The 26,805-nt window shown below is 34.5% G+C and overlaps 2 protein-coding genes across 3 annotated transcripts; one reads left to right on the forward strand and one right to left on the reverse strand.

Annotated features, from left to right (window-relative positions):
* Positions 1 to 240: 240 nt before the first annotated feature.
* Positions 241 to 2,869, reverse strand: LOC138323478 (nucleoside diphosphate kinase homolog 5-like). Its single transcript, XM_069268123.1, has 5 exons — positions 2,680 to 2,869; positions 1,704 to 1,909; positions 1,273 to 1,373; positions 944 to 1,062; positions 241 to 703 (listed from the first exon to the last, which is right to left on the reverse strand). The coding sequence occupies exons 1-5, from the start codon at positions 2,827 to 2,829 to the stop codon at positions 626 to 628; spliced, it is 654 nt and encodes a 217-aa protein (XP_069124224.1). The 5' UTR covers positions 2,830 to 2,869; the 3' UTR covers positions 241 to 625.
* Positions 2,870 to 2,889: 20 nt separating this feature from the next.
* Positions 2,890 to 24,083, forward strand: LOC138323477 (fas-binding factor 1 homolog). Of its 2 annotated transcripts, none has more exons than XM_069268120.1 (31): positions 2,890 to 3,035; positions 5,840 to 5,882; positions 6,306 to 6,356; positions 6,727 to 6,755; positions 6,933 to 6,973; positions 7,365 to 7,461; positions 9,002 to 9,386; positions 9,855 to 9,950; positions 10,287 to 10,430; positions 11,050 to 11,145; positions 11,452 to 11,778; positions 12,006 to 12,093; positions 12,543 to 13,061; positions 13,524 to 13,619; positions 13,866 to 13,918; positions 14,215 to 14,423; positions 14,843 to 15,118; positions 15,393 to 15,503; positions 15,832 to 15,932; positions 16,428 to 16,475; positions 16,863 to 17,021; positions 17,230 to 17,337; positions 18,243 to 18,382; positions 19,970 to 20,088; positions 20,344 to 20,466; positions 21,378 to 21,521; positions 21,961 to 22,179; positions 22,509 to 22,646; positions 22,870 to 22,984; positions 23,266 to 23,468; positions 23,902 to 24,083. In XM_069268120.1, exons 1-31 carry the CDS (start codon positions 3,027 to 3,029, stop codon positions 23,983 to 23,985), a joined length of 4,371 nt encoding a protein of 1,456 aa, XP_069124221.1. In that variant the 5' UTR covers positions 2,890 to 3,026; the 3' UTR covers positions 23,986 to 24,083. The 2 variants fall into 2 exon arrangements, with proteins under 2 accessions (XP_069124221.1, XP_069124222.1); XM_069268121.1 differs by having other exon boundaries at positions 14,867 to 15,118.
* The last annotated feature ends 2,722 nt before the right edge of the window (positions 24,084 to 26,805 follow it).

The raw sequence follows: 26,805 nt of genomic DNA on the forward strand, positions 1-26,805 counted from the left end.
ACCTGTTGTCGCCAGATTTTCATGAAACTTCACAAGATATGTAAGCTTTTATAAACAGATTTCATTATAATACATGTAGTAAGAAATGTAGTTTTGCCTTGTGTCCATCCATCGTTCTGCACCTTGTCAGGTTTCTATATGCTTTATCCACTATATGGTCCATCTGGGTACAACAGTTTGACTTGTACCAAAAATAGGTTACTATAAGCTATGTTATAAAAAATAATGAAATACCAGATGCAATGTATTAACAATATTTTAATTCAGAATTTTATTTACAAATTTGATATGTACAAATGCCAAACCTGAGAATTCTGATACTCAGTATTTGGTTACTAAAAGTTTATTTATGTAGTACAGTCTGAGGAATCTAATTCTCAGCATTTGTTTTTGAATGTTCATGTTTGTAATACAAAATGGACTGATATTCTTTAATGGTGGGGAATAGTTCCAGCTCTTCCATGTTTAGTCTTTAGTATTATTCATTTTTTTCCACTAATTAGTTTCTTTCACTTTGTTGACGCACAATCCAAAGATTGAAGATATTTCATTCCAACAATGTTTTGTTTTAGATGTTATTTCACAGGAGAATGAATGACGATATGGAGAATGATTTTGATGCCACCTATGCCTCTTGGACTAAAGGCTGATTCACACAAGGTTTGTTGGGGTTGTTTTCTAACAGCCAGTCAGCAAGCCAGATCTACAGAAGAAAATACAGAGTTAAGCATTAAGTAGTTTAAATGTATACAAAAGCCTGGTATTCAAATATCAGATTTACTTGTATTTAAATTATAAACTTTGTTCTTGTTTAAAAATGTTACCAACAATTGGTTTCTTCAATTATAAGTTAACAACAATTCAACACCACAAAAATTGAATTGCCTAAAGAAAAAAGTGTATTTGAAATATTACTGCATGGTTATATACCAGGTATACCTACCACTGGGTCAATAGGCTTCTGTTTACAGAGTTCTGTGAGTCCTTTTAGAAGGGTGGGGTTAACAGATTTGGCGAGGTAATCCTTTGCTGCCTGTCCAACTGGTACAGGTTCAACTATGCCTGAAAACAAATAATCCACGTAAGTTAAAAATAGATAACATCATTTTAAACATTTTTCTTCATCTTTTTTAAATGTTGCTTCTAATTTGTTTTTTGTTTCATAGAATTAATATAAAGATTTATGGCTATTGGGTTAAACTGTTAAAATGTTTGTATATAAAATTTTATACACAATGTATCTAATTTTCTGAGGGTTACTAGTTTACTTACTATCAGGGAAAAAGAATCTGATTTCTCTTTCTGAATTGGTAAAGCTTTCACTCCCGTGAAGAGCATTCCTCTGATCATCTGTGCCATAGATTGATCTCAAGCTGGTGAAATAAAATAAATACATATAGGGCATTGACATAAGTTTAACTGTTAAAGGACAAGGATATATTTCAGGAAGCATAAACACCAATTTGTTAAATCTAATGATTAATGCATATAATATGCTTTCACACATTATCATATTTTACTTCTAATACTTGAACTGTTAATGTCCATATATGCATCTTTGTTGTGTAAATAAGGTTTATTCAATTAATTAAGTTATTTTCGTATTAAAAGGAAACATTATTACTTCATTTAGATAAAAACCTGAAAGACTACTGTAAATGCAGCAGTATGCATCCAATCTTTATCAATAGAACATGCCTTACCAATCTGGGTGTGTCTGTCTAGCTTTCAGTGTGTTACTTGGACCAATGAGCTCCTTCCAGTAAGAAATTGCATTATCTCTTGATATCACCAAAGCTATGATTGGACCATGACTCATGTAGGCAACCAGACTAGGGAAAAATAATTTTCCATAGTGCTCTGCATAGAAATCACTGGCTTGTTCTGGTGTTAAGTGTACTCTTCTTTTCTACAGTACAAAACACAAAATTTTGAAATATTATGTAATGTAATGAAGTATTATATGGTTGACAAATATGTTATTAAAGGCACATTATATTTCAAAAACAAAAGGTAATGGATTATGCTTTATGATTCTAACCTTAGAACATCAATATTGATACATTACTCTTGCTTTGTATAATTTACAATTCTCATCCTTGGTATAATTGGAAAAAGTGTCCCAATACCAGGAGTCAAAGTAGTCTAATGGGTTCTAAATTCTGACAATCATTTGGGTTGGGATGAGTTGGTGGAGGAAAGCCGGAGTACCAGGAGAAAAACCACCGGCCTGCTGTCAGTACCTGGCAACTGCCCCACATGGATTTCGAACTCGCGACCCAGAGGGCTTGTGGTAATATGTCGAGACATCTTAACCACTCGGCCACCACAGTTCCTTGACAACTTGGTCCAGCTCTAATGGGTAAATAGTGAGTGCATGCCAGGTGGAGTATTTGGAGACAACCACCGACCTATAGTTATAATCAGTACTAATCCAAATGTGTAGAAATTTCAACCAATAGGCAGAGGAACACCTATATAACTGTATCCACTCAGCAGATGTGGCCCCTCATCGATAATGATAACATGAACATACATCACAAATGACTGACTTACTGATTGTTTCATGAACCCGATACGTAACGTGTATGGTACTTACTCAGCTCTAGTATCAGTACATGCTGCTACAGTGTACAAAACATTGACCATGTAAACAACGAACATAAGTAATCATTTCACCTGTAAAATAGCGAATCCTGATCTCAAAATAATGTCTTCGATCTCTTCGGCTTTATGGATAGCATCAGGTTTTATTACAGCAAGCGTCCGCTCCACATAAATATGTGGAGCTGGCATTGCAACTTTATCTCCTTCTGTTTCCCCTGTCATTTTGTCGAATATGGCGTCGTAGTTGCTGTGGAGACTATAATCTCGTTTAGTTCTCGTGTCTTGCGAGACTCATATCTGTACGAAAAAAATGGCGGCTACCATGAGAAAGGAAGGCGTCCTTAGTCACACATTTCAGTGTATTTATTGACTTAATGGAGCTAAGGAATTGAGTGATTAGAGGTGCAAATAAAACAACAATGGATAATGTAAGTCTTACCTATATGCATTTAAGAAAAATATTGTAGAGATAAAGACTAGGCCGAATCGGTACATGGACATTTCGTGTTTATACAAGTTGTACTGAACACTGTCAAGTTTGTTTACATTTTGCTTCCTTAATAACTATTGTCCAAAGGGTACATTTACTACATGATCAGATTCTTTTCTTTCAATGTTAATCAAAATCTCTATTTGAAACAAATGAATTGCATCATTTTAATACTTTGAAATATACTGAATCCTGGCAAACATCTGATTGTATGTGTGTTTGCCATCATTTACTATAGACATTCAGCCGATATACTGTGTGTTGTTTTCCAACGGTAAAATGCATGTCTGTTAAAACTTTCAAAATTCTTACCATGAGGCTAATGACCTATGAATTACTGCATTACCTGTTAATAATATAAGTTGGAAACATAATATAGTACAGTAAAACACTAATATGACTGAAGGCAAGGAATTTTCTGGGTTTTTTTTTCAATTCATATATTCACACTCTATCTTTGTCCCAAAAACCCCATTTGAGAAGGAAACCCACATCAGAGAAGAAAGAGACTTTTATTTCCTGTTTAGCTGTTTTTGTCAGGTGATTATATTGGACGGTAGTCTATCACTTGAACGTTACGCTTGCAAATCAAGAGCAACAGTACTGAGCTTCTGCAGGATGAAGATTACGTTCATTGGATCCTAAAAGCGTTTGAATCGCTTGATTATTGTATGAGCTGACATCAATCATCGCATTCACGCTGATGGGATTTTTTACCGCGGATAAAAGAATGGCGGCCGCAAATTGAAGCTGTCAGTGTGTAGGACTGAATGTTGAAGATTATGTTTTTTCTTATATTTACACATATACGTTACCTTAGAAGTGCTCCGCCCTTTGGGCACGAAGGGCTGCACCCTTATTATAGCATACCTCTGAGGCCAAACAAAATCACTTTGTTATAAGCATAGTTCATTATACACTTATAACAGGCGTTTTACATTGACAGGGAATGAAAGTTACTGCATTATAACCATAAATTTGTTGTAAGTGTGTTTGTTATAAACATGTTTTATTTTTGAAGAAAAACATTTATTAATAACTACAAGCAAATCACACAGGCTCTTACAAACAATTTACATCTACTATTGATAAGTCTAAATTCTATAGTCTAAAACTTAATGATAATATATAGTCAATTTTACAATACACATGCACTCACTTACTCACACAAGGACATAAGAAAGAGAGAAGGTTTAGAAAAAGGATGGAATTAAGAGCTTTGAAATTCCTGTTGAAACAGTTTTATATACAGTACATGTATATATGTATTATGAAGAAAAGGAGAGATAGAGAAAAAAGAAAGGAAGATGGAGAAGATGGCAAACCGTTAAATATTTTCTATGCTAACATGTTGGCAGGAGGGGGGTTCGAAAATGTAAATGTAAAGATGTAAAGATTAAAAGGGCTATATAAATATAATATGATGAAGGAAAAATAAAAAATAAAATATCTTAACCTAATAATTATATTAGCTTTTCCCACTTCTTCCACTTATTTGAAAACTTATATTTCATAAACTGTCATTTTTTGTTGATAATAATATTTTGTACTTTATAGTGTCTTCAATAGAGTTAATGTTATAGAGTACACAAAGGATTGAATATCTAAAGATTTATGTAAACATCTGCACCTATAAGTCTACTGCTTTATAAGTAAAAGGATTTTGTTTCCAACTTTAAAGGCTGGACTGTTGTTATGCTCAAGCTTACCAAATAGCAGACTATGTTTATTGTAAAGGAATATAAAGTGTAACCGACAGCTCATCTAGAAAATTTTGAACTTCATCACAATCCCAAAATAAGTGCACAATTGTTTCTCTATCAGAATGGCAAAAATTACAAAAAGGGTGATTTACTACATGTTTTACTGTAGTACTTACATGCAGTCAAGAATTTAGTGTAAATGCAAAAAACTATGAATTATGATTTATTAACACAGATATAATGGTTCAATAAGTAAATACATGTTTACAAAATTTAGCATAATGCATGAATTAGTGCCTCAAAGACAGCACAGAAAGCGCTAACATAAAATACCACTAAAATAAATTCGCTTACAGTATTCCGCCTTTGTATATTACAGAGTTAGCTCCATTGCGTGTTTTTCCTGCCTATATATTTGGGGCCGAAATAAGGCCCCATTCCCAATTGTATTTCTTGTTATTTTTTCCCAAATGTATGTCTAAATTTTCCCAAATCATTGAGTTGACGCGTATTTTGTGAGAAGAAATTAAAAAATTCTTGAAATCCCAAGTCTTAACGTCGTATTTTAGTATCCATTCTTACACTTGATTCTTAGAGAAACATAATTGTCTATTTTTACCTTTTCCAAAAACACTGTTTCAATTTTTCATTTCCTACTTTTATCGCACAAAATTTCCCAATTTTCACCAGGTGGCAATTTCCTAAAATACCCAGGAAAAACACTGAAGTTAGCTCCCTTGCGGGTTGACGTCATTTTTTTGTGAGCGCAATCCACGACGTTTCCTTGGAAAGTTATGACGTTACGCTCATAAACACATGACGTCACAATCAATACCTACTCGCAAGTGCAGACAACTCTATAATATGCAAATACAGAATTCCATTGGTTGTAAAAGTACCTCTGGTTCGATTTTCTGATATAATGAAATTAGTGGGGATGGGCAATGTTAGTCATGTAATTAGAATTTTTGTCTCATCACGATATATATATACAGGAACATTTATTTTTTTAATAAAAAGATCACTTTTTATATTTCAGAAATGGACACCAGGTGTGTCCTCGGGAAACAAGAAATCCCATCGTAAGTATAATCACACAGATACTAGTATTACTAACAAAAGATGAGGCAGCCTAGTCAGCAGAATCATAAAGGCGATAAAACAGTAACTAACAAGTATTAGTCATGAAACTGGTAATTTTGACAGGATTAATCACATATTAAGTATTTTCTCTACTTGGCATATCTTTATAAAAAAATGTAGAATTTGGTAATTTCATAACACTAAATCATATCTTAATGTAGTGGTGTAAAAATCAAAGGAAACCAAAATATTAATTGAGGCCACAATATTGGTTTTTAAACCAATGATTAATGGTGGGTTTATACTAACCAGTCTGAAATAAAATCTTACGTACCTAATCTTTTTTTCATAATTATTGAACCTTTATAAATTATTTATCATCTACATATGTAGGTTAATGTGTCATGAATGCATTTTTACAGGGCCCAAAGGAAGTGGATTGGATGATCTACTGGGAGATCTCCTTGATGATGGTACACTATCTTCGATGTTAATTTGTTATAAATACTGGTTAAATACTATTAATTGATCACTTATATGCTCTTTGTGTCTTTCCTCTTAAAAAGTCTCAGTAATTGTACTTTAATTTGTGGTAAAATTTCAAACAATTTCATAACTAGAACTATGTTTTCCCCTATAGTGGTACATGAACTTAAATTGATTTTATATCGATAATTGATATTTTAAACCACTGTTTCCATTGTTTACACTTGGTAATCATGATATGAAACGTATTTTACATCTATAAAATCAATCTGAAATAGAATATAATTGATCTTAACATGGTATGTTTATTTTGGAAAACATGTCTTTATTTTCATATTTTATATTTGTTTTGAGCAGATGTGCCAAAAAAGAAAGTTACTTCAACAGTAAGTATTTTTTAGATGCTACTACAAAATGTTGTAATATCAAATTTTAATGGACATCCAAAAGATAGCAATATTGATATACCGATGTTGTTGAGTAATCAAACAATGTACCTTATCATATATATAGATATTGATCACTACTTGGAATATTAAGTTAATCTTATTGTTTTGTTTTAGTTATCCCCTCCGTCACGTAATTCTGCCAAAAGACAAAATAGGTAAATATAACGTTTTGCCAAATACAGAAGATCCTGTCTGGTAACAAATTTCCATCCTAACTTCCAGTCAGCATGCCACAGCAGTATCATGAGACTGATAGTCTATAGCTAGTGCCTACTGAAAACATGTTTCCTTTTGCTTGAGCTTTGCAATAATATCTTTTTACACGTGTCTAAGAAATTGAACAAAAGTATTTAATGGAAAAAATATTGTTTCTATATAGATGAGAGCCTAACAGAAACTACATATGTTTATTATTGTTTCATAGTTTGAATTTTAATAATTGCTGATACTAATTCTATGCTGGATTATGTTTTCATTGATGATAAACTTATACACCTTTTCCTTATTGTACAATTGATTTGATGATAAACATTATTGTCTTACTAGGGACGATGACTTCTACAGTAACTTGGCTGCGACGGCAGAAGATGACTTGTCTGACGTTTCGGAGGCTGATGTTAATCAGGTGGCCAAGAGTATTGCTGTAAGTGTAAATCAGACATTTATCTAACTTACCTTTATAGGACCATACATGTTTTTTTGTTTATTCTCCATTTGCTTTGTCAATAGTAGAATCAAATAATGTATAGATGGACAAGGTCTTCAGGTGTTGTATAAAAACTTGTGAATTATATGATCTTGGGGTCTCACGTTACCCCCTCGGGGGTGGGGTCATGTTATACCTTTAGTTTATATAGTACAAAACCTTTTTGTGAACATTATTTGCCCCAATTTTAGTAGGTAAAGTAGGTCAAAACTTGATTAGAATTTATTAGCCTAAGATATAGCATTTTAACATCCATTTCCGTCCTTGTTGACCCCTGGGGGACCTAGGGGCAGGACATAACAGGGTCTAATTGATTAATAATTTCAAAAAATACCTATTCTAACCGTTCACAGTGTATTGATGGTAGCAAATACTCTTCATAGTCTATAAATAAGATCAAAATTTTTTATCACTGTGAGCCAACTTGTCACGGCCCAGCATGTTAGTGTTTAGTATGTCTTAATTATGTTTCATTATTTGTTTTCATTTATGTATTCTTCAGGTGAGTTAAGGCCCATGGGCCTCTTGTTTTGTTTATTCTCCATTTGCTTTGTCAATTTGTCTCTCTTAAGTTTTGTTTGTAAAAATTAGGACTCCAATGTAACCATTTAGAAAAAGAGTGTCGTAATATATAATGGATTAATGCGGTCAGATGCATATTTTAGTCTTTAGTGGTAGATACTGTCTAATTATTTGGCATCTTAACATCACTTTACTCGGTCCAGTAGATAATCATACACAGTACATTAACTTTTCACATTTTCGGGTAAAATTGTCATGTGCACTGAAGCACGACAGTGCATGTCCATTACCATAAACAGTTAATGAGACAGAAATACACTGATATGATCTGGCACATCAAACTTCCTCTTTGTTTCATTATTGATTGATATTGTCATTGTTAAAAGTTTTACTTTTAAGTCTATGATCAGAGATGTGATAGCTGATTACCACTATAAGTGGTAACAGGTGGGCAGTGTGAAGGCACCTCAAGACATCCATAATTGATACACACTACTACAAAGTCTATGTAAAATTCTACAATGTTAAGCACACTAATAGGTCCTATTATTTTCATCACTGAACATGTGTTTTGACCCACTGTGTTTACTATGTAGTACATCACCCCATTTACTAGCATTGAAGGATGTTTACCTTATCAGAGTGTTGAAAACTGTGTAAGACGTGATAAGATAAGTTGCTAGTATGCTTTTTGTGTAACACTAGCTTTAGCTAGCGAATGATACATCTGAAGATTGAACAAGATGAGTATGTGTTGTATGTGACTGCAGCTTTAAGGATGAACTTTTGACATTGGAGGATACATTGTAATTGTCACTAAACTATAGTAAGCAGTGGGTACATTGTGTGTCACAATGTATAATAAAGTGGATGAGGATATACTCTATACCACACTGTGAAGTTAACCAGATATTTTTTCGGTGACAGTAAGGATGTATAAAATTTACCTTTCTAGGACCTGGAGGACATGGACGCTGATCTCTTTGGTGGATCCATAAAGAAAAAAGGCAGCATTAAAGGGTCAAGTGACAGAGGCAGTAAATCTAATACCCCGCGACGGGGCGGGACTCCCAGGTCTGCTCGCAGTACTACCCCTCGGGCTACGTCCCCACAGGCCAGAGTTACCTCCCCTACAGGAATTAATTCTGTCAACAGGGGCGTGTCCCCATCTGCCCGTGTGACGTCTCCCTCCCGGGTAGAGACACCTACTAGTCCTACCGGAATATCTACCTCGCGTACCGGCAGTGGTAAACGGCGAACAGCAGCAGCTGCCACCTCCAGCTCTATCTCTCCTACAGTACCAGAATATAAACCTGGCACTGCACCTGGGAAAATGACTGGTTAGTGAACATGGCCAATAGTTAAAGTCAATATAAAAGACATGTGCTTCTTGATTCATATAAAATATCTTAACAAGTGGATTCTGTGCAGTGGCTAAAGTAACTTTGAAATGCCCAAAGGACTTCAAGTTTCATTGGAAATTTCCAGCATGTGTTATTTAACGCACTTCTGTTCCCTTAATTTGTTTAAAAATAAGAGCAAAACCTACCATTTCCTTGCAATAAATGCAATATATGATGAATGATCTTCTTCATTTTAATTTGATTAAAATGGTTTAATTAATGGACTGGCAAAGTGTGATCACCACTTTTAGTAGACAATGTTTTGGAAATTATGGTCCTTAGTTAACAAAGAATGCAGTTATCCTTACTTCTGTCAAATAATTGGAGATAATATTTATCAATACCGTGCTTACTATTTTAATTCCATGACAATGGTGAGATATGGTTTACTGTTCTCTGCTCCAGATATTGGCTCTGCGTCCGAGTCTCTGAGGCCTGGTGTCCACTCAGCTGAACGCCCTGGAACTGTCCCAAAAGCAAAGGCCAAATATGATTTTGGAGGTAAGCATCTACTATCTGCGATAAACTATTTTCAAAACAACAGACAATCTTTGTGTATATTTTGATGAAGTTTTACGAAAAATGAATATCACTATAACTGTTGTAAGCTATCCATTTTGTAAGGAAGCACATCCTGAATCATTGTCGATGACCCAATGATAAATTCCTAATATAAAATGCTAGTTTGTTTTATTCCAGCAGTGTCTTGATTTTGATAGATTGATTATATTTCATGGTTTATACAGTAGATTGATTATATTTCATGGTTTATTTTGATAGATTGATTATATTTCATGGTTTATACAGTAGATTGATTATATTTCATGGTTTATACAGAATTTAATGAAGATGACCCACTGGCTGGTCTACTTAGTGACGACGAGGATTCGGCATCCTGGGCAGCAAAACCTAAAAAATCAGTGTTAAAAAAACAGAGGTCTGCGGAGGACACACCTCCACCACCACCAGAGAAGGAACAAGGTAAACAATGTCAGTAAATTTCTGTCATCTGTCGACAATGTTGCAGGAATTTCATGTTACAGTAACGTCACTCTACAGTTTTGTTAACTGGGATGCATGTGCGGTATTATACATGGTGGGATAGAAATATATCACACAGAGATACAAATGTAGTTATGTTATTTCGACAAATGAGCCTTAACTTTTCATTCTTTAACTGTGAATCAAAGTGGTTACATTAATTGGTCAAAGAAGAATGTGTTGTTTCTTCTCTGGTGGCTGTATATATCAACATTTGTAGCAGCATACAAAGAATAGAAAATACATATAATATACGGTCAAGCCTGTCTATAAATACCATCCAAGGTCAAGGGAAATAGCTAAACTCTTTAAAGCCAAGTGATCTTTATACACAGGTTTAGTTGTGTTGGTCTTTTGAGACCCTAAGAAAAAGGTATTATTAAGCAGGTTGTTTTATGCAGAGGTGTCTGCAAAGACAGAACTTGTCACTTCATCATTAGTTTTGAAAAAAAAAAATTAAATGTTAATACAAAGAATTTCGAAGCAGAACTAGTGTTTATGGAACTAATAAAGAGTCTGGAATTAGAGTGTTATTAATTTGCTATTATGCCTGTTTCAGTGCTAGAAAGCCCCCGACGTAATATATATGATCGGCCACCTACCAGGAGCGGAGGGACCAAGTCTGAACCAGTTATAGAGGAAATCCCCAAACCAGGTCAGCTTAACACACAAGTCTAATGTTTAAATCAACACTGCAGTACTATACAGTGGTAGATAATGAGATAGGGAATATGTGTGTAGAATATGTTTTCTACCAAAATTACAATATAGATAAACAGATATTTCAACTCCAACTCTTCTGAATCTATACAAAATCTATACAGAAAAAATTATCTTTACTGTTAACTGCAATTTAGATGTTCGCTTGTACTCTTTAAAAATACACTGTTATGAATGAATAAGAAGCTCATGAACAGAAATTCTTTCATTAACACGTCCTTAACTTTTCATTCTGTCGCAGTCTCCCCTCGTAAGGAGGAACCTGTGAAAAGGGAAGATTCTTTCAAGAAAGACTCTACTCCTGTTAAAAGAGATCCTGTACCAGCACGACGAAAGTCTGACGCTGGCCTATTTAGTGACGACGATGATGACCTACTTGGTGGTCTGGGAATCGATGACAAGCCAGCTGCTCCGGTGGTACGCGCTCTCCCAGAGGAAGATGATGGACAGCCAGCCAAGGCCATCTTGGATAAGCTTCTTAACAAAGATACATTATCCAAACACCTGGACACTAACAAAGAGCGAAGAGAGTTTGTCCTTGATAAGAAGTACACGAAAAGTGCAGAAGGTTTGTATTTATCAAAAATGCTTCATTAAGTATCATATGGAGAACATACCAAGCTTTATGATGATCTCATAAGTCATATAATTCAGATGAAATATGCTAATGTTCTTAATCAGATGATTTGAATGTCTTTGTGTCTGTGCTGTTCATGTCAAAATGTTTGCCTTCCTGATGTTTAACATCAAATTAATATTTTGTTTTTCAATATGTAAAATATTGTTCCTATGTAGATGAAGAGGATGACTTCCTGTTCGGAGCCTATCAACCCTCTGCTGCCTCCACCCAGGGATCCCGACCAAACTCACGTCGATCTGTCAGGTCAGTTTACTGCATAATTATAGTACCCAATAATTATGTTAGACTAAACATGAAATTCTCAGTGTTTTCTAGTGTTATGAAACTCATTAGATCTATGTTACAAGATTTTCTTGATAAAATTCAAAATTTAAACTAAAATTAAACTTAGACCTAAGATTGTATCAACAAATAAATCCTGGTCAATATTTTGTGTTTGCAAGTTATTAAACTGACAACAAAATTCAGTACACTATAACATCACATCTATCGTTTGATCTCCATTGATGATGGTGATTAGCATAAATAGTGAACCTGGCACTACTTGGATGGAAAAATATTGGATCTGATATCGAAAATAGAGAAAAATTTTGTTGATCACTAAAAATGCATGTATTTAGCTCCTTTTACCTTTTGTACAGATAAGCGTATTTAAGAAAAGAAAAATAAATGTAAGTTCCATATGAATTTAGATTCCAGGATGAAGATGATATTTTTGGGATAAGTGAGCGTCCATCTTCCCGAGGACGATCCCCAGCTACAAAAAAGCCGGATGATATGGATTGGTTAGACATGACTGCTAGTAAACCTGCTATCAAACCTACGACACCCGAAAAATCTATGTCTAAACCTGTAACACCTGAGAAATCTGTCTATAAACCTGTTACACCAGAGAAATCTACCCCCAAAGATACAGTACAGGAAAAATCTACCCCTAAACTATCCACAGGCAGTCTAGGGCTAACAAAGTCGGATCAGGAAAAAACGGGGACTAACTCTAAATCTGACTCAATGGACTGGCTAGAGAAACTAAAACGTGACAATATGGCTGATGATCCGGCCTTCATGGCCGATGTATCTATCAGTCCACCATCAGAACCTAAGGATGACATAAAAATGGAGAAGTCGGAGGACAAAGAGAGTTGGATGGACAGCAGCGGAAATGATTACCTCGGACTGGGGAAGGAGATTGATCCCGACTCGCTCCTAAAGTAAGACAGGTTATCTAAAAATAATTGATAGATGATTTACCAGTTCTGATATGTTAGATAAAAATTGTCGGTTAACAAATTCAAATTGAATGTGTAGATTTTCTCTTCACAAAATTTAATATGGATTTTTCCTGTAACACATTGTAATATTTTAGCTGGGAAGAAAACTCTTTATTTTGTTTAAATGAAATATAATTTTACTAACAATTTATAGATTCCATTAGTTCTGTTTCTTGGAAAAAGCTATCTAACCACATGACATAGTTTGAGGTTACAAGAATTTTTTTGAAATAATTTAATTGAAGTTACCAATACGAAAGTCAACCTTAGACAGAATTAATTGGTTTGGAGCATAGGGGTCAACGTATGCTTATTGGAGTTAGTATTGGAGTTAGGGGAATAGTCAACATTGTTACATAGAGTGCAGTTTTATATAATAATCAATTAAATGTTTTTGACCAGATCTAAAACAAAGGCACCAGCGTTTGGTGGATCTCTGAGGAATACTGATAAGATGGCTGACCTTTTCTCTACAGGTCCCTCAAAACCAGAATCCAGGTACAGGAAAGTGTTCACATTAATGGTCCCCTTGGCTATTTAATAATGGCTACCATGTATTTTTCTAACGAATGCATATTCAAAAAAAAAAAAAAAATTCACAAAATAATCAATAATGCAGACTGTGTAAGAAAATTGCGAATGTGTTTGTATTACCATGCTTATATAATTGTAACTCTTCTTTGTTTTAAACAAATGATATTAAACTTACTAGTTCATCAAGTTGTATATCTTTTTGATTTCCAGCTCTCCATTCTTTGAGCGTGGAATTCCACAGAAGCAAGGGGACAGCAAGAAAGGTAATAAGATAGAAGTGACAGTAGTTACAAAGTAAGAAAGATTGCTAGTTTTATAGAAGTTGTAACTTGAGTGCAAATCTGTTCTGTGCAATATTGACACTTTTCAAATACTATAACGAGTGAGAAAAAGGTGTTTAAAGATCTATATTTAATGGTATTAAGTATTTGTATTTCTCATTTTTACACGGGGAGTTAAAAACTGGTTGTTATATGCAGGGGGTCATTATATACAGGCAGTCCATAGGGCAGGTGTGACTACTGTTACAGTAACAGTATACATGTTTCCATGGTTACAGTAGAAGAAGAAGCCATGCTTTCTGTAGGAAGTCCAAGAGTTCCTCTCTCCTCACAGATTGGACAGCTGGAAAAACTAGACAGTCGTACAGACTTCTTTGGCTCTCCACAACAAAAATCCCCTGATATCCCTTATCAGACAGACTTCTTCAATTTTGACAAAGATAGGAGAGGAAGCGATGCAGTTCCCCAACTAAAAGGCGACCAGCAGGTAAATGTTTTGTATAGAACTATAAAGAAGATATATATTACCTGTATATGCTTTAGATCAAAATCAAACATCAAATCTCAAAAGACATTTACACAGATTACTCCAGACAAATTGTTTAGCTAAGCATGCTATTTCAATAGAACTTTTCCTTGTCTTGAGTTTCAGGTTTAAATCTTGATGAAATTTGAAACAGATTTAGTTCATGTGCATTAAGTGATAAGAAAATTTCTACCATTTAAATGGTTTTTTTTTTTTTTTCGTTTTCTGATTCTGTGTCTTTTGGTAAGTCAAAATTTAAATGAGTGCATTCATATGAAAAAGAGATAATTAATACTGCTATTACACTGTACTACTCAAACATTTGATAAACAAATTCCATTATCTTTACCATGTTTGAATGTTTAACCAATCATTTTCAGTCAATGCAAAACTCCTTCCCACAGCCTCCAGTCCAGCAACAACTCCACAGTCAACCTCAGACATTGATACAACAACAGCAGCAGCAACAAGCAGCCATGCAGCTACATCAGCAAATGACAGTTCAACAGCAACAACAACAGCAACAACAGGCAGCATTACAACAACAGCAGCAACAACAACAGCAAGCAGTATTACAACAACAGTTTGTCCAACAACAGTCACAATTGCAGCAGATGATGACAGACCTCCAGAAACAGTATGAAACATCACTAAAGGTCAGTTATAAAATATTTATTCAATATGGAAGCCAACATATGATTTGGAGGAAAATTTTGATATTGAAAAGGTCTCTGTCAAATAATTAAGGTAAATTCACCCCTTATAAATTTCTATGTTACACATGCATTACAAATAAATATAAATGGTGTGAAGTGGGTTTTTTTCGAAAATAAAAGAATGACATATATTGTATCAACAAAATGATCTTGATAATTCAGGGTGTTTCTACCAGTATGATGCTTTTGCTGACAATATTTGTTTTTGTTTCAGACTCCAATGACAGGCTTACCATCTGGACCAGGAGTTACCCCACTGTTAGGTGTGGGCACCAGTGTCATGCTGACAGATCCACCGAAATCTCTCATGGAGGCTGAGGCTAGGGTACTCAATATATTCATTATGTCACATTTCATTATAGAATTAATTCTTCCATAGGATATAGCACAAAGTCACATAGTAATTCATGAAAAAAATCTTGGGAAAATATCTTGGCATAAGCAATTTCATTGATGAACATTCCAGGTTTAACAATGCTGGATGATTCATGTGATCAGATTATATTTATTTTATCTCTCCATGAATATAATGCTATTTTTATTGTTAATTTTATTTTTGCACAGAAAAAGTGGGCAAATTACACAAGTTTTTACGGTAATAATAAACTATATGTTTTGTACCACCAACTGAATTTTAATTCTTAAATTTTAAGATTCGGAAGCTGGAGATTGAGAGAGATTATGTGCAATCCATTCTTGATTCGACTAAGCGACGGTCAGAGGAAGAGATAGAGGCTGTAGAAAATTCTTATAAGTAAGTATCACATGGGACAAAGTAGCAGATAGAAAATAGATTGTTAAGCACTACCCTTCCGCCTATTCTAACTGGGCATATCTTTTGTTTATTCACGTTGAATTAAAATGACTCTTCTATCATTATTGCCAATTGATCATCCACCACGGTAATGACTGAAGAAGTTATTGTAAGGCGTCCAACTTTAGAATAAAGTATGTCACACAGAAATAGACTATTCTGCAGGGAAATGAAGATATTTCAGACCTAATTGTTGTTTAAAATATTACCACATTCTGTTTCACCTTAAGTATCTTTTAGATTGTGCAAATATCATACTTATCTGACTGTAAAGACTCTCTTCTAACTCAGAAATTGTTTTATGATTCATAGATAATACACATAAATGGAATACATTGTATTCCTGTTGAGTGCTTTAAGACTTTAAAGATATTACCCTGGTATGAACTATGATAAACATGTTACACTTTAACTAATTATACATTTCTTTCATAGGAGCAGAATGAAGCACATTGAAGAAACTAACAAAAATATTGTAGACAGGTAAGATAAAACTTTTTTATTTGTTAAGCAGGTGTTTTATGCTTTATGGAATTTCAGGCTTCACAATAAATTTCTTATTTCCCCATTAAAGTACAATAATATTTTTAGACCAATATGAAACTTTATTATTGACTGTAATAATTTCCATGTTGGGCAGTTACCAGTCACTGACTGCAAGTCGATGAGTTTTCTCCGGGTACTCCAGCTTCCTCCACATACTGTTACCTGCTATCTCTTCTTAGACACCATAAGTTAGCTGATCACAACTAATTAGGGTGCATCTTGTAATACTAAACCTGGCGTGTCCACCAATGATCCTTACTGTTAGTAGGACATTGAACCAAACAAACCAATCAATTCAACAATTTGTCGTTTCTAAACTTTCAGACTTAAGGATGAAAACAACCAGATGGTGAGCCAGCACATGACACGTATACGGAACCTGGAGGAGGACAAGTCAAGCATGAGTTCTCAACTGTATCGTAAAATAGACGAACTGGAACGTAACCACGCAGAGGAAATGGAAAAAATAAAACAAAGCCACAGGTATTCAATCATTTTTATCGGTATAACAGATAAACCAGTAATTTAGATAATGTCTTGGATATCTTTACAAATTTTGTATGTATTTTTGAAATTCAAATTGCATAAAGGTTTTAAGAAGAGTTTGGAAATATAATTAAAAATCACACTACAGTGATGAGTTGTACCTGTTTATCATATAGTCATGACATTGTAATTGTTCTGGTTTCAGAAATGTTCTTGCAGAATTAAAAGAGGACCATAATAATTCTTTACAACGACTGAAGCAGGCCAAGGACCAACAGATAGAAGCTGCAGCCACTTCTCATGATACTACAAAGTAGGTCACTGTAACCCAAGGTCAATTCTCATGATACTACAAAGTAGATATTTCACTGTATCCCAAGGTCACATCTCATGATACTACAAAGTAGGTTACTGTAACTCAAGGTCCTTTCTCTTGACACTACAAAGTAGGTCACTGAATTAGGCTAGTCACTGTAACCCAAGGTCAATTCTCATGATACTACAAAGTAGGTCTCTATAACTCAGTCATTTCTTTTGACACTACAAAGTAGGTCACTGTAACTCAAGATCATTTCTATTGACACCACAAAGTAGGCCACTGAATTAGGTCACTTCTCATGATGTTAAAAATGAAGTCGCTGAAACCCAAGGTTAGCTTCTTATGATTCATCAAGTAAATTGTTGAAATGTAAGCATTGCTTAGGCTTGAAATTTGTCATTAAATAGTAGTATGGCTTTATGTACTTAATCACTGAGCCAAGAACACAGAGAATATGTAAGAGGAAGCTGTCTGAAAAGTGATGGTTTATTGAATCGCCCGTGACAATAGTTCTCGAAGGAGATAATGGTAGTGTTGCTCTTCAGCTTTAAATGCAGCAGCAGTGGCGGCGGCGTGTGCTGAACTATTTATAACATTTCACTTTAAAGTTTTGTGTTTAGCTCTTTTTCTCAAAAACTGTATATCCAATCCTAACCAAACTTTAAACATAGCTAAAGGACATCATTATCACCTCAACACACCTAATTGTTGTAGGATTCATTTCAGGGTGTGGGATTCAGAGGCAGTGAAACTTAGATAGTTTTTTTTTCCTCTTCTTTTTCTCAGATGCTTTTAGATATTCCAATATTCCATTATAGTTATGTAATAAATCGACAATGCAGTCAGGGCGATACTTATGATTACACGTAATTCTTGTTATTGATCAATGTATGTTATAGGTCGCTAGTGGCAGCTGTGGCACTGATTGAAAACAATGCCCGTGACCTTGGGGAACTCCAAATGAAGGTCAACACCTGGCATAGTCAGGGTCTGGATGAAAGGGAGATCATCACAAGGTCAAAGGATGAGCAGCTCCGTAGTAAGTATATTAATTCGATCTCACCTGGTGTCAATACAGCGCCGTTACAATAAGCGTACATGTGACAACCAGTCTAGTAGGTGGTTCCGTTGATTGGTAGCTAGTCAGTTTGCATGGTAGCTAGTCAGTTTGCCAACAGCATTCAATAAGCTGTGTAAGCGCAGCTCTCATTGGCTGTTGCTTCAATGTAGGGGCAGAGCTAAACAGTCGAAAACGTCTGTCGGCGATTACCAAGATCAGAAACGTGTACTGTACCCATAGGCAGTATAATACATAAGATAATCGGCATCGTAAGCTTCATAATATAAAAAGATTACATAAACACATTTTAATTACATCATGTATAGACTCTGATCAGCGCTACTCAGTGATCGAAATACGTACAGTGGAAAACAGTAGTGGAAAAGTCAGTCAGAAGTTGTACGGTAAAGATATTGCAAGGTGTGGGAAACCAAATCGGGTACAATGTATGACCGACCATCGTGTCTTGTCAAAATATATTCCGATAAAACACGGCTTTGGCACATACCTGGATGTTAGTAGGGGATGCTATTCCAGCTGTAGGTGTAGATTTTTTAACTTTGTCACCAATATTTAATCAGATAGATGCATTGAATCTAGTGTTGACAATTTCTCGGCTTTTTGTAAACTACCGCCGCGCATGCGCCAACCTCCGAGAACATTACCTGTGAGGGTCACGCATTAATGAATCAAATGAAATAATAAGTATTTAGGCAATGTATTCAAACTCGACATCTAAAACTAGAATAACATCCCCTACTTATATCCAGGTATGTATCAAAACCGTGTTTGATCGGAATATATTATGATAAGACATAATCTATTGTCAGCCGTACCCGATTTGTTTTCCACACCAAACGAACCTTGCAGCAGAAAAGTCAGTCATCAGAATTAGGTACAACAGTAGCTAGATTCGGTTGTGACATTACATGTAAAATTACAATGGATACAATAGATCGAAACCCAACACATTAACAAACACGATGACAAGTTTGATCCATTGGAACGTTGGTAGATACATGTATACGCTACAGTATGAACACTCCCCGAAGTCGAGAGAAATTACCAATAATTTATGAACAAAACATCGTCAAAACATTCACTTAATAAGTGAAACAAAACAATAACGAATTTTGAATACAGTGATTGAATTTATACATTGTAAACAATTAAATAGTACACAACGTGATCAAACACATTGTACAACAGAGTCAGGTTTGAACATCAAAGATCGACTGGCTCTGCCTACTTCTCATATGTTGTCGGCGATCTTGTCAGTCCGAGGGCAATCAGTCAGGCTGCCGATGCTTCAGCCAATCAGTGCCTTAGTTACATGTCAATTAAAACTAACCTACTGCATCAGTTACCAGCCTACTACATCAGCTACCAGCCAACGTGTCTATCGAGTGAATGAATTTAAACAGGAACACTTGTTGTAACGGCTCTGTAATTTATATGATAGAACATGCTCCAGAATTAAGGATTTGTCTTTTATCTTTAATCTACCTTTCGCATTCAAAGATATATTGGTTTGATAGATGAGCTGTAATATTGTTGTAACTTCAGTCCTTCAGGAACGTCTTGCCAAGCAGCAAGATGATAACGATCAGGAACGTCAGAGGTTGAATGAATTGACCAACCGACTTGAAGCCCAACTCCGAGAGCAAAATCGTCAACTTGATGAGGTAACTTAAGGTTTTAAGTAGATTATGTGATAACCATTAAAAAAATTGTTATTGGTATATAGAAGTATTCAATTATCTTTTATCCTGAAAGCAGATGTGTCATATAATGTTTTTGTGATAAGGTCAGAGAAAAAGACTAAAATTGATTTTTATGATTTCTTTTATCTTTTTTAATTTTTCTTTTATTAGTTATTATTTATTGGTTTCTTGGCCTCAAGTTTATGATTCAATACATACTGACTCTTTCTGGTTTAGGAACGATGGAAAGCAAAACAGGAACACAATCGCCTTCATAGTCTGCAAGTGGCACTGGAGGAGGAAAGGCAACTTTGGACCGAACAGCAAGCTAGAGATAGAGCCAATATAGACAAGACAAGGGTAAGAGGATTTAGAGATGATATAGACAATTGACACTGTTGATATTGATTACTGTAAGTATTAAAAACAATGTCAATTATTGTAAATATTTAAAGCATTGTCAAAATTAGCTGCAAGATAAGGGCAAATGGGTAGAGATAAAGACAGCACAAAGAAACAATCATAACAGTGTATACAGCACAAAGAAACAATCATAACAGTGTATACAGCACAAAGAAACAATCATAACAGTGTATACAGCACAAAGAAACAATCATAACAGTGTATACAGCACAAAGAAACAATCATAACAGTGTATACAGCACAAAGAAACAATCATAACAGTGTATACAGCACAAAGAAACAATCACAGTGTATACAGCACAAAGAAACAATCATAACAGTGTATACAGCACAAAGAAACAATCATAACAGTGTATACAGCACAAAGAAATCATAACAGTGTATACAGCACAAAGAACAATCATAACAGTGTATACAGCAAGAAAAAACAATCATAACAGTGTATACAGCACAAAGAAACAATCATAACAGTGTATACAGCACAAAGAAACAATCATAACAGTGTATACAGCACAAAGAAACAATCATAACAGTGTATACAGCACAAAGAAACAATCATAACAGTGTATACAGCACAAAGAAACAATCATAACAGTGTATACAGCACAAAGAAACAATCATAACAGTGTATACAGCACAAAGAAACAATCATAACAGTGTATACAGCACAAAGAAACAATCATAACAGTGTATACAGCACAAAGAAACAATCATAACAGTGTATACAGCACAAAGAAACAATCATAACAGTGTATACAGCACAAAGAAACAATCATAACAGTGTATACTCATCTTAGTTAATGTACTAAAAGCACAGTCTCGTCTAACAACGCTGTATGCTTTTTCAGGAGTCTCTTTTAGAAGATGAGAAATCGTTGTTGTCACAACTTCATCGTGAGAGACAGTCTCTGGCCGAGGAACGGATGCAGTTTAATGTGGCGCAACAAATCCAGAAGGATGAGACTGAACAGTACACCATGAAGTTAGCTCACGTATGTCATGTCCTTTATTCAGGCTAATTGTATTGGACACATCAGTGTGTCTTAAAGAATGAATAGTAATGATATTTACTATGGATTAAAAGCAAAGATTACTAGATAACTTTATCATTGAGTAAAGAGATAACTTCAGGTCTATTAGCCTATCAAGGGGCTGTGGTGGCTGAGTGGTTAAGATGGCTCGACCACATGCCCTCCAACTCTGGGTAGTGAGTTTGAATTCCATGTGGGTCAGTTGCTAGATACATAAGCTGTCCTCCACTACCTAAATCTTGCACATCCTTAAATGACCCTGGCTGGTAATAGTATGTTAAAAGAATCAAACCAAACCGAGCAATATCAATACAGTATTCTTACTTTACATGCATAAACTGTAATATGAAATTTTCTAAAGCAACTGCAGAAAATAACTTTGATGTTTTACAACTGATAGGCGAAGGCGGAGTATGAAGCCACAATGAAAGCTATATCTCAAGAGAAGAACAAGATGTACGAACGTCGACAGGAACTACAGGGGATAGAGGACCGCGTGCGGGAGGAACAGAGGAAACTAGAGAGAGAGGAGGATCGATGGAGGGGTAAACAGGAGGACTTCGAGGAGACCGCTGCCACACTGAAGGCTAAGTCAGAGGAAGTGGACGAGATGTACATGGTGAGGATCTTATCACTATGATACATAGCAACTCCTGGTAAAAATGCAAAATAATGAATTATAGAACACTGCTGAATTATAATTGTATCAATTCAAAATTATAATTTAAATGGAAAAAGAAGGCAATGAAAATTATATTAAAACCAATTTTAAATCAAATAATGTTTTATAGCAAACATCTTCTAATCATTAAATAATGTTTATCTATTTAAATGATGGTATGATAATGAAAGCTTAATATTCATAATTACATAGTTGATGATAATTGATACTTCTTTTCAAATATCAATGTATCTGTAATAATTAAATGATCGCATTGTGTGTATCAGGAGGCTCAAAAGAAGTTTGAGGAAGGGGAGCAGGCCCTCCTGGAAGCTCGCTCTCTGGAGAGTGAAGACAAAATGAGGATGGACAGTATACAGGAACAGATTCAAATTCTTAGGGTCAAGGAAAAGGAGATCGCTGAGGTCAGTAAAGGTCAAGAAATTAGCATGTAATACATTGTATCTCCATTTCAATTTGTTTTCAAGAGTGATAAATGGGATTTCACATACATATGTATATTTAGCAGATTATTTTAGAGGGATGAGTCAATGTTTTTATTCCTTTTCTCTTGATTATTTAAAGATACAAATTATTTATATTACCGTAAAAGGGCGTAAAGGATACAAATGCTAATAATTTATACAGGAGAAGCTGCGTCTGTCGAGAGAGAAGAAGGAAGTGGAGAACCTAAGATTTACATTGCTGTGTCCAAACTGTCGTACACCGAGGGGAGACAGTATGAGTATCAACCCTCCTCAAGGTATCCAATTTGGTTTCAAAAGAATATAAAATGAAGGATTTTGCTTTAATGAATTTTCAGTAATGCTTCTCGTGTAAGAACAGTACATTTGTGAAATATTTATATGTAGTCAATCTAGTTGTTTTGATATGATGCACCAAAGACAGGTACATTGTATACAAAAACCATCTTTGGTTATTTTGAGAATGTATAGATATTATTAAACTGAATTGTGAATGAAATCCTCTGTATTCATTATGAAGTCTTTTTTACAAGATTAGTTTGTATTTGATCGCTTACAGTAATGATGGGGAATGGCACTCCAGGTATGACCCAGTCAGCACCACCTTATATGGGCAATGGATACCACACAGGTCCACAGATGGTACCACATCACCAGGTCCCTAACCCGGCCATACAGATGTCTCTCAACTCTGTCCAGTCCATAACAGAGACCATTAAGGCCGACCGGTCAGTTCGTATGTGGAAGGTGGAAGCCATGAAGGTAGGATCACTGTACAACATTGTTAACTAGGACATAGATTATGAGAGTATACTGTAAATGTTCATATTTTAGTGGTAATCTTATTTAAGCACTTCTTGCTCAAGAATTGATGCACTAAAATATAAATGTGCTAATTATAAACTGCACTGATCAAGATTGTTTGTGCGAAAATTTATTTCTGCCAAAGCAATAACATGTACACAGTATCATGTCTAAAATGATACTAGACAATGCAATTTCGAGGTGTTCTTGAGAGATATTATTGTTGTTGAGATATTTATTTGTAAGCTGACAGTGAAGATATTGAATGTGGTTTAAAAGTGGATAAAACAGAATTCTCTAAATGATTTGCAACTGCTCAGATGTATATTGTATTCTCCATAAGTTGTGATTATGTAGAAATTTTCATTCAATGATATTCTATTTTTTTCAGGATCAAAAATACCTAGACGAACAGAACATGTTCCTGTACACACTTCGACATATGCCATACAACAAGTCACCCACAAATTCTTGATGACAAGATAAGAAGAAAGAAACCAGCAGATCTAGAGCAAATCACCCATACTGCTATTTGAACTGGTGTAGAAAAGGTGATCACTGTATCTATACGTAGCTTGTGTAGTTGGCGGTTCCTCGTCACAGGATCCAATATAACAATGTGTATCTAACTAGTCTAAATAATGCATTACTTGCAAATAAGGTCCCTTGAAAATCCAGCTTGAGGGATCTGTTTTTAAAGTTCAGATCTGTTTTGTAAATGGAAATGTTCCTCTTGAAGTTATAACTCTACCTACCAAGGTTGAAATCAAGTCAAAAATTCAATGAGGTGACAAGATTTCTGATATTGCCAAAAATGAGACATATGGTTATGATTGGGTTTGTCAGATTTGTGCCAAGAAGGAAAATCTCTCTTAGTATTTGGTTATAGCACTTTGTAATAGAATTTCGATTTTATAGTAGTTGAAAGCGGAAATCTATGTTAGTGTTTGGTTTAAAAATAAAAAATACTGTGATGAATACAACTAATGTGCCTATCATAGTCTGATTGGCTAACTCCACCTGCCTTATATCAAGTACTAGTACGTCGAAAGCATTCTGTGGAGGCTTTAGCTTTACCAAGTGCTATATGATTTCAACATATATAATATATATATGTCTATCTGTGATGAGTGTGATATCAGAATGTGAATGTCTGTTATGTGTGATTACATATATAGGTGTTTGATAAACTGGAATGACTGTATGTGTATTTATAATGTACATATATGTATGTATCTAATTTATATAGTAAACATGGTTGTATTTTAGATACATGTATTATTAAGAATAATAGAAACTTGTGAATCTCAAGTTTAGTTTCTGTAGTAATCTGTTACATGTATAGTTTATATACTACAATGCTGTGTACCAGTACTTACTATATAACGTTTAAATTTTGCAGGTAGTTTTTTTTTTCGCTATATTTAAGGTTTTACTGAATACCGACGAAATGTTCAGAAAATTTATTGACATACTTTAGAATAATAGTTCAAAAAATTGAAGGTATTGTTGAACCCTCACAAATATTTCTCATGTAAGAAACTGCAAAATATTAACTCTGCGAATTTAAAGCGTTATACCAGTATCATGTTATTTGTAGAGTGAGTGATATATACAGTAAGATACTAGATGATAGTACACTTTACATGCTACATTTAGTATTTTGACTGTTACAACCTAGTCTACTTCCTATTAGATGTTAAAGTTTCTAAGTGTATTTTTTTATGTGAAGCTCTAGCAAATGATCTCCCAGATAATCCCTGAGGGTTGTGATGTCAACATAATCGCCTTTCTGTGTAAGATATCTGTAAACCTCTTGCTCTGTACCATATTCACTGTGTATATTCATCTTTAAAAGATTATGTGTAATGCATTGATTTCCTAATCTAATATCAAATCATTCATCCCTGAAATCTTATAATGAGCTGTTCCGGCATTAGTTTCGGGAGATTTCAAATAAGTCTTTGTGGTGAATGAGTTACATTTAGCTGTCAACTTTGTTTTGTCTGAATCACAAAATGTAGAAATACGTTGCTTCTTTCTCAGTTGACATTGATGGTTGTGTTTTTGAGGTAGCCCAGGATAAATGTTTTTAAGTCATTGTATTGTTTCCCAGTCACTGTACAACTGCGGTTACGTAAACGGTCCAACATTATTTGACATTTTATGATTTTATAATAAAAGATAACTTGAAGACAACATTGCAGAGTTCATGTCATTATTTATGAAAGTAGTGCTGATTCTCAGCTATTTCTATAATAGCAATGAAATATTTTTAAAGAAAATGATCATACAGTAAAAACACTTTTATAGCAAGAACAACAGCAGAGGACCTGTTTAGTTGTCACAAGGAATACAAAAGGGGTATTAAATCATTAGAGATTGGTTAACGGTAGAAATAATTATTTCTTATCTCTTAGTCTCTGATATGTTGAATCTATTCATATCTATAATAATGAGAATCTGCTACAAAGAGAAAAACTTACATTGTAATGATCGACTCGATCTCATGTTGGTCATTATACCACAGAGATGTGTTGATTATCTGGATTGTCAAAATTGCCATCAACATATCTATTGTAATCCACTTAAGTTTTACTTATAAAATATGTCACGATTTTTACATTTTCAACATTTGTAGATATATAAATTTGCAATCGGGAGCTCTTAATAATAACAATTGTGCATTCACATTATGTTTTCTACAATCATTGGTGGTATATTGTTATTCACATTTAAGCTCTCTAACGTGAAAATTGAGTGCTTTGTAGTTTAAATGGAGATATTCTGACGTTGCTAAACATGGCACCGTGACGCAGATAGTTCGAAATTATTTTAATGACTTAATTTTTTACATTTCATATCTGGTGATTTTTTTATGTAATGAGTGATGTACTACATGTACTGGCAATTTTATCAGACTGGAATATTTTTTCACAGTAATAGACCCAAAAGGTTCCTTGGATGCTTATGAATTGAGACAAAAGAAATAAAAAAACTTTCTGGAAATCATATTTTAGTCTGAATACTGAATAAGAAATGAAATTCAAGGGCAGGGAGGGGCACTTAAAGTTATATGTGGTATAACTGGGCAAAAATTTTGACGTTATTTTTTCTTCCGTAATCTATTGAAACCTTTAGGTTTGATTAAGCTGTGAAATCATTCAATGGCTTCAGCTGTCTTATCCACTCATAACACAGAAATTATATTGTAAAACTGTTTGATATTTTTATGTGTGTTTAGGGGGATATATATGCAGAAATCACTTTACAATTACTAATAACATTGTAACAA

This window comes from Argopecten irradians, chromosome 5 (genome assembly GCF_041381155.1).
Source record: "Argopecten irradians isolate NY chromosome 5, Ai_NY, whole genome shotgun sequence".
Classification (NCBI taxonomy): Eukaryota; Metazoa; Mollusca; class Bivalvia; order Pectinida; family Pectinidae; genus Argopecten; species Argopecten irradians.